Below are 14108 nucleotides of genomic sequence, written 5' to 3'. Positions count from 1 at the left end.
GACAGTTCAAAACATACAGGGTACTGCTTTAGACATGACCGGGAACAGAGCCTCCGCACTGGCAGCAGGGTCGGGATTTTATAAATAGGACCACGGGCACTCCGTTCCATTCTGCATGGTCCAACACACAAACGACAGCCCAGGACGTACACAAGACATAAAAACTTTCACTTATTTATTCCTGTCCCCTTTTTTTATCATCATCATCATCTTCGATTTATACCCCGCCCTCCCCGCAATGCGGGCTCAGGGCGGCTTACATAGTGGCAAACGCCAATATAAAACATATAAATCCATTTAAAAACCCCAACAATACGAAAACATTTTTAACAGTTATTGATTAAAGTGCTCTAGATGTTTTATGTACTTTCGCGCGCCCGCTTTCGCTCCCCAACCCCCTTCGCTGCAGGGTCAGCCATCCCGCCGTCGCGCCTCCACTTTTGTCTCCCGCTGCCTCCTTAAGGCGCTGGCGACGGCTCGCGACACCCGGTGACGCAGATTCTCTGCGCCGGCATCCAACATCCATGCGCGCCCGCGTGACGCTAGGCCCGGCCGACCGCGCCCCGCCCCTCACCGCTCGGGTTGCGTGCCATGGCCCCAGCTCCACCTCCCCTCTTGCTTGTCTGCTTGCCCCGAGCGTGGCACATGCGCAGTCCTGTCGTGGCGGCCGAGCCGGGGGAGTTCGCGTTGAGCGTCGCGGCAGCGGGAGACAAAGCGCCCGAGCAATGAATGGGATGGGCCCGCTCGAGCCTTTGCTCTAACCCGCGCTCGGCCCCCTGGCGAAGCCGCACCGGAGGAGGCCGCGACTGAGGCAAAAGGCGGGTGAGGTGAGGCAGAGATTTGGCTGTGAGGGGTGTGTGTGTGAAAGAGGACTCCTTTAAGCCACTCTCTCTCCAGAGTTGTGCTCGAGGTGAAATCCTTCCGCCCCCCCCCCCGTGGGCTTTGAAGGCCGCCGCCGGGTTTTGGTTGGGCGAGCGGAAGAAACGGCGACCGGGGCCCTAACACCCCCCCCTCCCGCGCGTCCTCGCGCGCGCCAGCTTTATTGTCTGCGAGGACACCGGGAAGGGGGAGGAGCTGCCCCCCACGGTTCCTTCGGAGCCCCCTCGCGAGGCGGGGCGTTTGATGGAGTTGCTTTGGTCCCTCCCAGTCACACTTCCCGTGTACTTCTCCTGCAGGAAGCCCCCTTGGGATTGCGCTGGGCCGCACTTCCCCTGTTAAGACAGGAGTTCGGCTTTGTCTGGCCCTCAGTTCGGTCCGGCGTCCCCGCTCCGCTTTCTTCTTAAATTCTGGCTCGTTCCACCTCCCCTCCTTCGCTGAAGGGGGCCGTCTCTGGAGCGCAGCACTTCCTCCTTCAACCCTCACCCTTTGCCCTGTTTCGGTCAATAGGCAACCTCTTCTTTTCCACTTCTTTGCGGAACCCCCCCCCCCTTCGTGCATGACATACTGTAGTCCTGTCCACAAGATGCAATAAATGCATGTGTAGTCTTGTGTATTCCATATGCTTAATTTTCTCTTTTGAAGTGCATGGAGTAATTCCTGTGTTATGTTCAACATGTGTACAACTGAATGTGTGATGCAAACACACATTTCTCCAGTTACTGGTCCCCAGTGTCATTTGTAAAGTGAATGTGTGTTGGCTCTTTCTTAAATATTCCAGCTTTCTTATGTACTTGTGTACATGTGGAATGTACATGTGTTCACTGAAACTTGTGAACAGGGTTTCTGTGTGATGTGTTCACGTTCCCATTGGAATGTACCTCTTTGGGAACAGAGATGATGGGTGGCCAGTTATGAAGAGGTTGAAAAAAGTGATGCTGCACTCTTCTTTGCAGCAGCCTTGTTCCCTTTTAATAATTCCAGAGGGGTAGTCAGGTTACTGCATTGCCACGAAAATCTAGTGATCTTTTAGAGGTTAATGTTATCTCAGCCTTACGTTTCTACAGCCCACTTTGTGAGATGCACATAGTGGAGTCTGCCTAGTGTGGAACAGCTGCATGCATCTGTCAAAGTGTGCTCTAGTCCAGGAAACCTTATGCTAGGTAACATCTTGTCTAAGATCCCACTAGACTCCTGTTTACTGTTGCCCTTTGTGGATAACTTAGCTTGCCTCCTGAGCATTGTTCCCTCTAAGCTGAGTTAGTGTGAGCTAGCTCACAGTTTTTTAGCCTCCGGCTCACAGATTTTTGTCTTAGCGCAGGAAGGATGGCTCCGGAGCAAACTAATTCATGCAGTAGCCAAATCGCCTGCTCACAACTTTAATGATAGTAGCTCACAAAGTAGAATCTTTGCTCACAAGACTCCACAGCTTAGAGGGAGCATTGCTCCTGAGATGCTAAGTGCTTGTCTTTAAAACAGTATAGTGCCCCTGTAATCACCACCAAAAGGTAATAAACCCTATTTGGTTAATCTTCTTAACAATCCAGGGAGTTCAGGGTGGGGGGGAAGTATTTTCAGGGATTGTTTCTGCTGTACAGATGGGCAACTTAAGGCTGCTTCATGCAGTGGGGGCTTCCTGGCAAGTGTTCCTACAGCAATGTAGATGTTTGCATAGGCATTCTATGTACTTTTTGGTGTATGGTGGTTGCTGCCTGTTGACATATTTTGTATTGAGCTAGATGGATCAATGGTCTTATTTGGTATGAGCCAGTTAAACCCATCCACAGCCATGATATTGAGAGCCAGCGTGGTGTAGTAGTTAAAGTTTCAGACTAGGAACTGGAAAACCCAGTTTCAAATCCCCGTCTGCTGTGGAAGTTTGCTGCTAGGTGACCTTGTACCAGTCACACAGTCTCAGCCTAGCCTTCTTTGTAGGGCTGTTGTGAGGAGAAAGAATGTAAATAAACAAGTGAGCTGCTATAAATTGCTTCCTAGTGGTGTTCTCATTATTTAAAACATTTTCTTGTCTGTATACCAGCATCTTACATTCTGTGTGCGCTCTAATGTTGGTGTGGTGTCACCGGTATTTGGGCTAAATCATGAATTAGGGGGCTTTTAAACATCTGCATGGAGAGTTGCCACAGGGAAATGCTTCTTTCAGCTTTCATGTGGAGGAAATGTTGAAATTTACCCTTTGGTGGTAAGGTGGGATATAATTAAATAAACTAAGAAACATGTCAAAGAGGTGAGAATCATCTTATAAAACTGATAGCTTCCTAACTAAAATTTGTTATGCTTAGGAGCTCAAAACAAAAAACTATGATAGTAATAGTGTTAGGTTCCTTTGGTAGATTCCAAAAACTTCCAGACTTGAGTTTTTCACTATGCTAGATTTAGCACTCAGAATTGTGTGTGTGTGTTTGCTTTCGAGCAAGGGAACCTTTACCTTTACCTACTTCCCACTCAAGCTTTCTTGGCTTGCTGGGTAGACAGGAGCAGAAATGGTCCCTCACACTGAATTATTTGCCACATAGGAGAGGACCTCGCTGTGTAGAACTGCAAAACATCTTTTAGTGCCAAGTGTAAATTAACGTATATGCGGAATAACCTGGTTATTGTTCTTTACTTCTCCTTTTGTAGGGATTTAATGTGTCAATGGTCTATCAAGTGTTAAATGTCATTTAGTTTTTGTAGTTCATTTAATAGATTTTTATCCTACCCTCTCTTTTGGGGAACTTTGGGCAGAGTAAATTGTCTCCCCTCCCCCACGTTTTATCTTCAGAACTTAGTGAAGTGGTTTAGGTTAAGGTAGTTACTGACCCAAGGTAATCCAACAGACTTTGTGAAGGAGTGGGAATTTGAATCTAGGTCTTTCCAGTCAGAGTCTAACCATGACAGGCCCATCTTTTCCATATGTTATGCTTATTTTGTACTTGCAAATGTGTCTCTAATTCATGTGTATATAATATATTATGCAGCCATAGCTCTTTTATGTAATTCGATAAGATATATGATGCTACTTAGTAAAGAAAGAAAAAGGGGGGAATTGAACAATAGTAATTCATCTTGTCATGAAATGTGAACAGACTTTTAGAATCTGAAATGCTTCTAGTGTGACTGTAGTTGCAACTTGGCTTACTACTAAGTGATGGGAGTAGTCTCTTGTAGCTTGAAAATACCACGAGTAATTGCTTTATCAATCAGACACTTCTTTGTGTTTCTGAATCTCTGCTTTTGCATTTTTTGAATGTATGAACTGTCATAAAAATACTATTAATTTTCAGTATCAAAGTTTGAGCATAGCTACATAAGGAGAGCAGTGTAGGAAAGAAGAAAAAACTGTGAGGGAACAGCTTTGGACTATTAATCTTGCACAAACACCAGGTGTACAACATCACATGCTTGTACTCTGTGGCCTAAGCCCAGCCAAAGGTAGTTGTGGTTAAATCCCCATAAAACTGCTGGAACACACTAGTTGAGACTAAATCAGGCTGCATTGCTTTCACTTGTACTTGCTTCTTGGCAAACATTTACATCATAGCGTATAAGTACTACTGTACTTGAAACACTCTGATAAGTGCGCCTTATTAATGACTAAATGTAAGCTGATTGTGACTAGCCTTGATTACAACTAACTCTAGTAGGTTTTGGGCCCAGGTCAGCAGTTTGAAATCACTACCACAGCCGTCTGTCCAGGTACAATCATGCTGATTAGACTCCTTGCTTCACTTGAAATAATGCATTGAAGGAGACGTAACTGATTGCATGATACTATTAGGCCAGTGATATAAAATATGAATGCTTGAACTTCATATAATGCAATATAAGTTTTGAACTAAGAATGTAAGCAGGATGTCCCTGTATTCAAACCGTCAAAACAGCTGAAAGAAACTCTTTACACAAGCACCCAGTATGCATGGGAGCTTCCTCCCTGAAATGTGAGCCCATGCCGCTGGAGAGTGTGTGTGGGTGTGTGTAACTGTTGTCCAGAGGGCAGTGTGTGCAGTCTTGTGGGTTGATTCAGTGGGCTTGAGTGCTCTCTTATTTTTATACTGAATTTGCAGAGAGGGCATGAATAGTGTTGGTAAAGCGCAGCAAAAAGTATTGTTAACTGTTAATACATTTTGTATTGCACTATTAGACCAAATTTAGTAGCTATTTGGGATATAGCTGGTATATTCATGCCTGAAAGCTGGGGATAATAAGCATCTTCTGACCAGGTGAAAAACTGTAAGCTCCAATATGGTAACATACACCCTACAGTATATTACTTTCTTTTCTCTTCCCCTTCCCTGATTCCTAGATCTGGAGATACTGTCGGCAATGAAGCCAACAAGAGAGAATAGATCAGATAGGTATGTGCCTTATCAAATACTATTTATTTCATTCTGCTTATTCACTTTTCTACTTAAAATGGGTCCATCAGGTGTAAAATGCTCTGAATAGTTTAGTTAAAACTGTAAACAGTGATTTAAAATATTCCATTCAGCATTATTTTATAGCCCAGGAAATTTAACCATGTGAGTAGGTCGGTGCAGAGCTATGGGTTTTATGCTGCTAAGAACTTAACCATTAAGTGTGCTGGTGTCCTAAATATCTGTGTTGCCCATGTGTCCAAATATACTAGGTGTGATCATCATGCTGTCATGTGAGTGTTACTTGTCTTTGTGTAGGGCTTGAGTGTGCTGATCTGTTTTTTTCAGTAAGTCCAGTTTGTGGAAGTTGCCACATCCACTTATTACTGTGGGACCTCATCAGGAGGATGAAGCCTATGAGGTATGTGAAATATCAATTCTGGCAACGTTTATTGAATAAAATATATTTCAAATCTTTTTTGTTCCTTACCAGGTTTTGAGAGTTGAAAGAAAGGAAAGGGGATTTATTGCAATGGGCAGAGATACTGCAAGTTGTATGTACTTTTGGGTCTGGCCTCGGCTCTTCAGAGAGCATGGCAAAATATCCGTTACATTCTTCTGGGTGTGTTCCTTTGTTGCCGCCTCTTCTGTACCACCCACATGATGCTTCTTATGTTCCGGGTGTGAATTAAGTGGCTGAGAGTTTCAGCATTTTTGTCTTGCCATGTTCTCCTTAAGTCTCCTTATCTAAAGATAGTGCACACCAGGTAGACGGGCTGCATCCATTCACTTCCTGTCCAATTTTCTTGCATACATCCTTCCCCTCAGGCTGCTTGCCAGAAGCAAGGGTGGGCAGGAATTGGTGCTATTGCCACCACCATTTCAAATTAACTGGCAAGGGTGGCATTGTGTCAATGATGGGAGTGGCGTCATAATTTTTCAACCAGCTTTTTGCTAAGTAGGTTTAGGAAGATTTAAGGGAAGGGAGTGAGGAGTGGATGAACCCTCAGCCTGGCAACCACACATGATTCCACTTAAATTCATAGACATGCAACAGCAATTCAAAGTGCGTATATATACACTCTCATGCTTTCCTTCCGCATTCTGCTATTCTAACTAGATGACAAGGTTTCTTCTTTGTTGTTGAGGACATCATACAAAATGGTTTTTTTAGTGCGCACATGCTGCTTATTCCAGAGCATGCTCTTCAGTTACAGGTTTCATGTGAATTACTTACATGATATCACTTTGCCTTTTTATCGTATGAAGTACGTTTTTTTGCCATTTTAGGATTGGGGCAGGCATAACTCTCCTTATCCATGGTAAAGAAACTGCAGCAAGTCACAGGATTGTGCATTTGTGCTCCCTTCTTGTGTCTGAATTTCTCTTTCCATCTTAGTAAGGGTTAAACATTTTATTCGCACAGGTGTTAACTGCTGCTAATACTAATGAGGTTCTCTCTGAACCAGTGTTTGCTAACCTGTTTTAAACTCTGGGGCATGATTAAATCCACTCCTGCTGTAAGGCCATGAGTGGAGTATCCTGTAGACTCAGTTGAGCCCTGTTGTCCCCTTGTCTAAGTGCATGCAGGTAAAATGAATGGTCACTAGGATGAATAATGGGTTGGTGTGCACCTCCCATACCTCCAGCAAGCCCTCCCTCTTTAGGATGCAAGTTACTTATGTATTGAAGGAACCACATGATCCAGAAAGTCAAGACTTTAAGTCATTACAGTATGCCATGGTTCCTTAAAATAAATTAAAATACATGCACACAGTTTAGAATTGAGGATGCATGGCTTGAGTGGAGAGCTAGTAGCAGTAAGTCTCAGGTTTTTTTGTACTGAATCTTACTTTACTCAAGAACATACATTCAGGTGAGTAGCTGTGTTTGTCTGACTCAGCAGAACAAAGTTTGAGTCCAGTGGTGCCTTTAAGACCAACAAAGTTTTATTCAAAGTATAAGCTTTCGTGTGCATGCATACGTCAGATACTTCTTCAAGAAATGACAGTTAAACACAGTTTAGCAACATTTACCAAGTGCCAGGATCAATCTATGGTATATATTTTCAGGATGCATGTAAAGTTAGATATCTGTTAACTGAGGATTGTTTCTGAAACATTGTGACATCTGATGATATATATATTTTTTGTGAGTGTGTGGAAATTGTACCACTCGCTGGGTTGTATCCAATCAGCTTTTCAGTTGGCTAAAAAGGGAAGAGAAACTCCCCTTTGATCAACCAAAAAGACTATGCTGAGGATCAGAGGATCTGCATGGACAAAAGCAAATGGGTTGGGGGCTGCAGTGAAATAGGAGAACTGGGACATTGAGCAAAAAAGCTCAATGAGTCCTGGTGTCTGTAACGCTTGTACAGATTTTATACAATGAAAATATGGCTTATCTTTGCTCCTATTTTCCTGTCTTCAGCAGATATAATATTTTGTTGTTGCATGGCAAATTTAAAGTTACTTTTGAAATATATCTTTCACAAGTACTGCTCATGTGAAGCACCATAAATTAATTTTATATTTTAAACCAACTGAATCATAAAATGTTTTAAGGGTGTTGTGTGGGCAAAAATATGGTAAATCAGAATTTGGGGGGGGGGGTCTAGAGACCTGTTGAGTGCAGATCCACCACTGTTGCTCTGAACTGGATTACAAGCAATGGCCTGAGTTCAAAGAACAGCACAATACTGTGTGACCAACAGGACTTTGGCTTGTGTTTCTCAAACCAGCCGCTGTCCATGTTGCATGGCAAGTTGTTTTTGAAATGGAGAGCTTTTGGCAAGAATTTATGAGATGTCACACTGTTTAAATCCAGTTTTCATATATAATACCCACTGGGTATATCTAAGCTTTTGAGTACCTGAAGTAGCTTTTTGGATTTTGGTCATTACGAATTGTGCAGTTATGTCTATAAAATATAATATATAAAAAAGTAATTTCAAAGCACTATTACATTTTTCTAAAGTTACGTAGTCTTGCGCTTAAGTTGATTTACAAGAATAGCTATATTTAAAGGCTAAACATGGAAGAAAATATAATCATTTGGTTCAGAAAGGAAAGCTCACTTGAATATGCTTACATATTTTCTTTTTTCTTTCTAGATGATGTGAACAGACTGTAATAGAATACATGATTTTATTGGGAAAGAACCCAAGGCTGCTCCCCACAATATGAAGCATTTAATACCAGCACAAATCAAAACTAATTTATGACTTGGAATCTCAAAATCCTGGAGAGAAAAAATGAGATGCTGTGCATTAAACCAAATTATTTTTCATAAGTTTGCATAAAAACATTTCTTCTCAAACAGAAAATTAGAAAACACAAACTTATGTTCCCACCATCTTTTTTTTTGCATTAGTTGTTAGAATTTAACTTCAGTTCTTCACTTAAGGTATGAAGACACAGCAGAAATAACGGAAGTCAACCATGGATACAAGTAGGGCAAATTCCCCCCAAACTGATGGTAACTCTGTGATAGATAAAATCAACAATTTAAAAGTGGAACCAGAAGATAATAGTAATTGTGCTTTAGAAACAGTGGATATCAAAACCGAGCCAGAAGACTTAAGACAGACAGATAGCAGTGATGAGCAAGATGACAGAGAGAAGAATTTTGTCCATAACAATCCAGGCAAATATGTCTCTGCAGAAAATGAAGATGATTATGGATCTCTCTTTTCCCAGTACAGCAGCACTCTTTATGATGTAGCAATGGAAGCTGTAACGCAGAGCCTGCTTTCAAGTAGAAGCATAAGCTCCCGGAAAAAGTCCCCTGCTTGGAATCATTTTTTTATATCTCCTAGACAAATTGACGGTAACTCTTTGACATGTACTGTATGAAAGGGTTTAAGCAGGGGTAAAATGAAAAAGACTTAAGTACAAGTTGTCTCATGAGGCATGTGAGGAGAGCCCATCCTACTGTACTCATTCAAGAAAATGGAGGTATGCCAACTATATCTTCCTTTCCTTCTCCTTCATTGTTACTGCCACCTCAGTCTGCAGATGTTGGAGATATAACTAGCATGTTAGCGCCTATAAAATTGGTTAAGAAAACAGTTTCCAAAACCCCATCACCAGATCAAATAACTGAGGAGTCTTTTCCTGTAATTTCTACTGAAGACATGCCCTCAGATCTGTCACTTACTGAAAAGAGCAATAAAGAAGAAATTTTTGTTGTGTCATCTCAACAGTTTCCTAACAGCCAGTGTGAAGAAACAGTGGAGAACGTAGCAGAGAAAACTGTTTACGTTCCTAAGAGTTCATCTGGCTCTAGGAGAAGATCTGCAGTCTGGAAACATTTTTATTTGTCTCCTTTAGATAACTCAAAGGCCGTTTGCATCCACTGCATGAATGAATTCAGTAGAGGAAAGAATGGTAAAGACCTTGGAACTAGTTGCTTAATACGGCACATGTGGAGAGCCCATCGTTCTATCGTTCTACAAGAGAATGGAGGTGGTTCGAGCATTCCCTCGCTGTACACGGCTCCTCCAACTCTGCTGCCACCTTTATTGCCTTCAGATGGTGATCTGAGTTGTGTGTCATCCCCTGGAAAACTGGCTAAAGAACCAGCATCTGTTTGTTCTTCTCCAGATAGAATGATTGAAGAAAACAATTCACATCTACCTTTGGGAGATGCTCTCATAGAAGACTCGTCATTATTGTCATGTGATGATATAGGTGAGGCTTCCTTAGTTTCTTCCCCTGAAAAAAGCCCTTTAATATTTGAACATGGTGCTGTTTTTCATCAGAATAAACGAATGATGCGGAAACTTAAGTCGGAAGTGTGGCATCATTTTTCTTTGTCTCCAGGGAATAGTCTAAAAGTGATGTGTAGACACTGCAATTGTATGATAAATCGTGGAAGGAAAGGTGATGTGGGCACAAACTGTTTGACGAGACACTTATATAGACGCCATCCTGAACTCATTGGTATCCAGAAGAATTTTATGGATGTGAGTTTAGCAAATTCGCCTTATGTGATTCTGGCTTCTGCAGAATGTTTGTCTTCAAAACTGACTTAATTACCCACAATGGTTACTAATGATAGTCAAGTCATTTTTCCTGTTAGTAGCAAAAAGACCTCAAAACTGTGGAATCATTTTTCAATTTGTTCTGCAGATTCAACTAAAGTAATATGTATGCACTGTGGACGTACAATAAGTCGGGGGAAAAAGCCAACCAATCTAGGTACCAGTTGCCTTCTAAGACATTTACAACGGTTTCATAACAATGTCCTGAAACCAGATGCCTCAGAGCCAGTATTGTCCTCATCTACAAATAGCCGTGTGCCACTGAGCACGGATTTGTTGGGGTCTTCATCTTTTGATGAAGCCAATGATAAATTTTCTGACACTCACCCTGTTGCCAAAAAAATCACAAGTCTTGTAGCTGAAATGATTGCACTTGACCTTCAGCCATATTCTTTTGTAGACAATATTGGCTTTAATCGACTGCTTGAATATTTGCAGCCTCAGTATTCTTTGCCTTCACCATCTTATTTTTCTAGGACTGCAATTCCTGATATGTATGAAAGTGTGAAACAAATAATTGTTTCACATCTTAAAGAAGCTGAAAGTGGAGTAGTCCATTTTACGTCTGGAATATGGATGAGTAACCAAACCCGAGAATATGTAACCCTTACTGCTCATTGGGTAACATATGAGTCAAGGGTTCGACCACAGTGTGAAGATTACCATTGTTCAGCTCTGTTAAATGTGTCACAGATCGATTGTGACTACAGTGGTATCAGCATTCAGAAGCAACTAGAATATTGGTGGGAAGCTTGGATAACATCAATCGGGCTTCAGATTGGGATTACTGTAACAGATAATCAGACTATAGGAAAAACTTTAAATGAAGGGGATCATTCAAGTGTGCAGTGCTTTGGTCACACAGTTAACCTCATAGTTAATGAAGCTATTAAAAGCCAGAGAATGGTTCAAAACTTGCTTAGTATTGCAAGAAAGATTTGTGAACGTGTTCATCGGTCAGCAAAAGCAAGAGAGAAACTGGCAGAGCTGCAGAAAGAGTATCACTTGCCCCAGCATCAGTTAATTCAAGATGTTCCATCAAAGTGGAATACATCGTTCCATATGCTTGAAAGCCTCATTGAACAGAAAAGAGCAATTGACGAAATGTCCATAGAGTGCAGCTTCAGGGAATTAATAAGCTGTGATCAGTGGGAAGTGATGCAGTCTGTCTGTCATGCTCTCAAGCCGTTTGAAGTTGCAAGTAGAGAGATGAGCACACACATGTCCACTTTAAGCCAAGTAATCCCAATGATTCACATACTCAACAGGAAAATTGAACTACTGTTTGAGGAAACAATGGGTATAGATACCATGCTGAAGTCTTTAAAAGAAGCTATGGTGAGTAGATTGTCTTCTACGCTTCACGATCCAAGGTACATTTTTGCTACTCTTTTGGACCCTCGTTACAAGGCCTCATTATTCACAGAAGAGGAGGCTGAACAGTATAAACAGGACTTAATCAGGGAGCTAGAAATATTAAGTGCTACCTCAGATGATGAGAAACCTGTTTCCAATGGGTGTGGTATGGGTTCACCATCTAAAAACTCTTATGTGGACAGTAGTCTTTGGTCACTTATGGAAGACATGAAAAAAGCAAAAGTTCCAAAAGAGAAGGCTAAATTGCCAGAAGAAATGGTGCTTTTGTACTTGGAGGAGGAAGTGCTTGAGCATAACTGTGATCCTCTGACATACTGGAATTTTAAGAAGTCATCTTGGCCAATACTGTCGAAGTTGGCTGTCCGATTCCTAGGTTGTCCTCCAAGCATTGTTCCATCAGAAAGATTGTTCAGTACATCCAATGAAAACAGCAGCTTTAGCCAGTCAAGGCTAGCAATGGAACACTTTGAAAAACTTATTTTTTTGAAAGTAAATCTTCCTTTGATATACTTCCAGTATTGAAACTAATGAACAAGCTGCCAGTCTAAAATTATTGTTGCTCACTGGATAATTACTGTATTTGTAACTTGGTTTGTTAAATTGCTCCAATAGGGGCCATGTATGACATCTAATCAGTGACAGTAGTTCCCTTTTATAGTTTTATTTTTCATCTTTCTATATGTCTACATGTGCCTTATTAATTGTCCTTCAGGCCAGATACTGTACATATGTGTTTTTTAAAACTTCTTACTAGAATTAGCTTGTCTTTGTCCCTATTACACAAAATTACGTAGGTTTTAACAGAATTGTAAATGAAGTTTTAAAACAGTTGTTTGAATAGAAAGGCAAACAAAGATGTAAACAGTTCTATTATGTAGTTTTTTATTCAATTATGTAAAAACCATAAACCAGGTACTGTATATTAGTTAAATATTGCTTTAATTACAATGGAAAAAAACCACATTTTCTAGCTGTCAGAAGAAAGCTGTACATAAAAGGTGGAGTTGAAGCCATCTTTTTACATAGCAGGTTTTAAATACAGGTCTAATGTACTTAAAGGGTTATGAGAATATTCAAGGATGGTGTATGTACTAAAGGTGGCTATTGAGTTAGTATTGGAATAAACTAAAGTTAGAGGTATTATGGAAGATCAGTTATCAGTAACCTATAATCTTGCCATTCGGTGGTTGCTCTTCAGGTTTTTTACACTGTAACTGAATTAGAGCTTGAGTATTTATAAGGTTTGGGGGGGAGTTTATTTTCAGTTTTGTTTCCAGTTGTTTATTTAATACAGTGTATTTGAAAGAAATACAAGGAGTCAGCATTATGCTATGTTCTTTTAAAACAGAGTGCATCCAGACATCCAGTACTACTCCATGGTGTAAAAACGGAAGTCCTGGTTTTCCTTGGAATGGAAAATTATGTGTGATGTCCTCTGTTTAAAGTTCCTGTTTTAAAAAGCAGACAGTCCGATTCTCATCAAATATCCCTTCTAGAACAGTCCCCTGCTTAGAATGTGATTTGCTAGAATTGACCTATAATTGACACTGTTGATCAGGCAAATAAAATATTGTAGAACCCTCTAAGTCTCAAACTGAGGTTTTAAGAATAGCCAGCATTTTAATTGTAAGCAGTATGCTCTGTGTTTTGTTTTGTTTTTAATATTCGAGGTTCCTCTTCCCGTTTCTGTGCATTGATGAAATTCTTCGGGGAAATGGGAGTTGCCTATGACCTTTAGGAAAGATGTAGTTTTGTTAAAATACTGTACCTCTGCCTAATTTTTTTTTTGCATTTACTATGTTTTAGTGTATTTATAAATGGTGAACTGAGTTTCTGAAATTAAACATTTTATTTGCCATTTTTAGTTCTAGTTGTGATCTCATGGGTCCCCCCCCCCTTGGACAGTAGTGGGGATTACCCGTTGGAAAAAGGGGTTTTCAGCAGTATGCAGAAAATAACTATCTTGGGGTTACATGGAAGAAGGCTTTGATTTCGGTCTTTCAAGATTGTCTCTACAGTCTTATATTCAAAACTTCCTTACTGTTTTAATATTACCTTTAGTTCCAGTGGGATTCAGTTTCTCAAACTACTATGCAGTTTTGCAGACAATGATGTGTAAGTTCTTGCATTGCTAAGCATATAAAGGTCATGATAAAATGGATCATTATGAAATTATGCATTATAGCATAAATGGCTGCATTTTCAAAACATTTTGCCATGTTAACTTTCATTCTGTTAAATTCTAAATACCTTATAGAAATATTAGTTTGCATTTAAAGTAAAACTGTGACTGCTTTCATTTAGAACCTGACAGAAAATAAGTCATCTTTCAGGTGTCAAACCCTCAGATCTTGGGAAAGGGGGGGGGGACTGATCACATTCTGAAAAGCTACTTATAGGCAGGCTTAAGGGGTTCCACATTCCTAAGTTTTTGATTGAAACAGCAGAATCTGCAC

At 40.8% G+C, this 14108-nt stretch overlaps 1 protein-coding gene and 1 pseudogene across 1 annotated transcript; both read left to right on the top strand.

The window, feature by feature from the left end:
- Positions 1 to 594: 594 nt before the first annotated feature.
- On the top strand, positions 595 to 11745 carry LOC107114995 (annotated as a pseudogene).
- On the top strand, positions 9832 to 12419 carry LOC107114994 (zinc finger BED domain-containing protein 4-like). The gene has a single exon (XM_015416603.1). It carries the CDS (start codon positions 10276 to 10278, stop codon positions 12172 to 12174), a length of 1899 nt encoding a protein of 632 aa, XP_015272089.1. The 5' UTR covers positions 9832 to 10275; the 3' UTR covers positions 12175 to 12419.
- The last annotated feature ends 1689 nt before the right edge of the window (positions 12420 to 14108 follow it).

Source organism: Gekko japonicus, unplaced genomic scaffold (genome assembly GCF_001447785.1).
Source record: "Gekko japonicus isolate JY-2015 unplaced genomic scaffold, Gekko_japonicus_V1.1 scaffold4322, whole genome shotgun sequence".
NCBI lineage: Eukaryota > Metazoa > Chordata > Lepidosauria > Squamata > Gekkonidae > Gekko > Gekko japonicus.
This window is presented reverse-complemented; position numbering and strand designations above follow the sequence as displayed.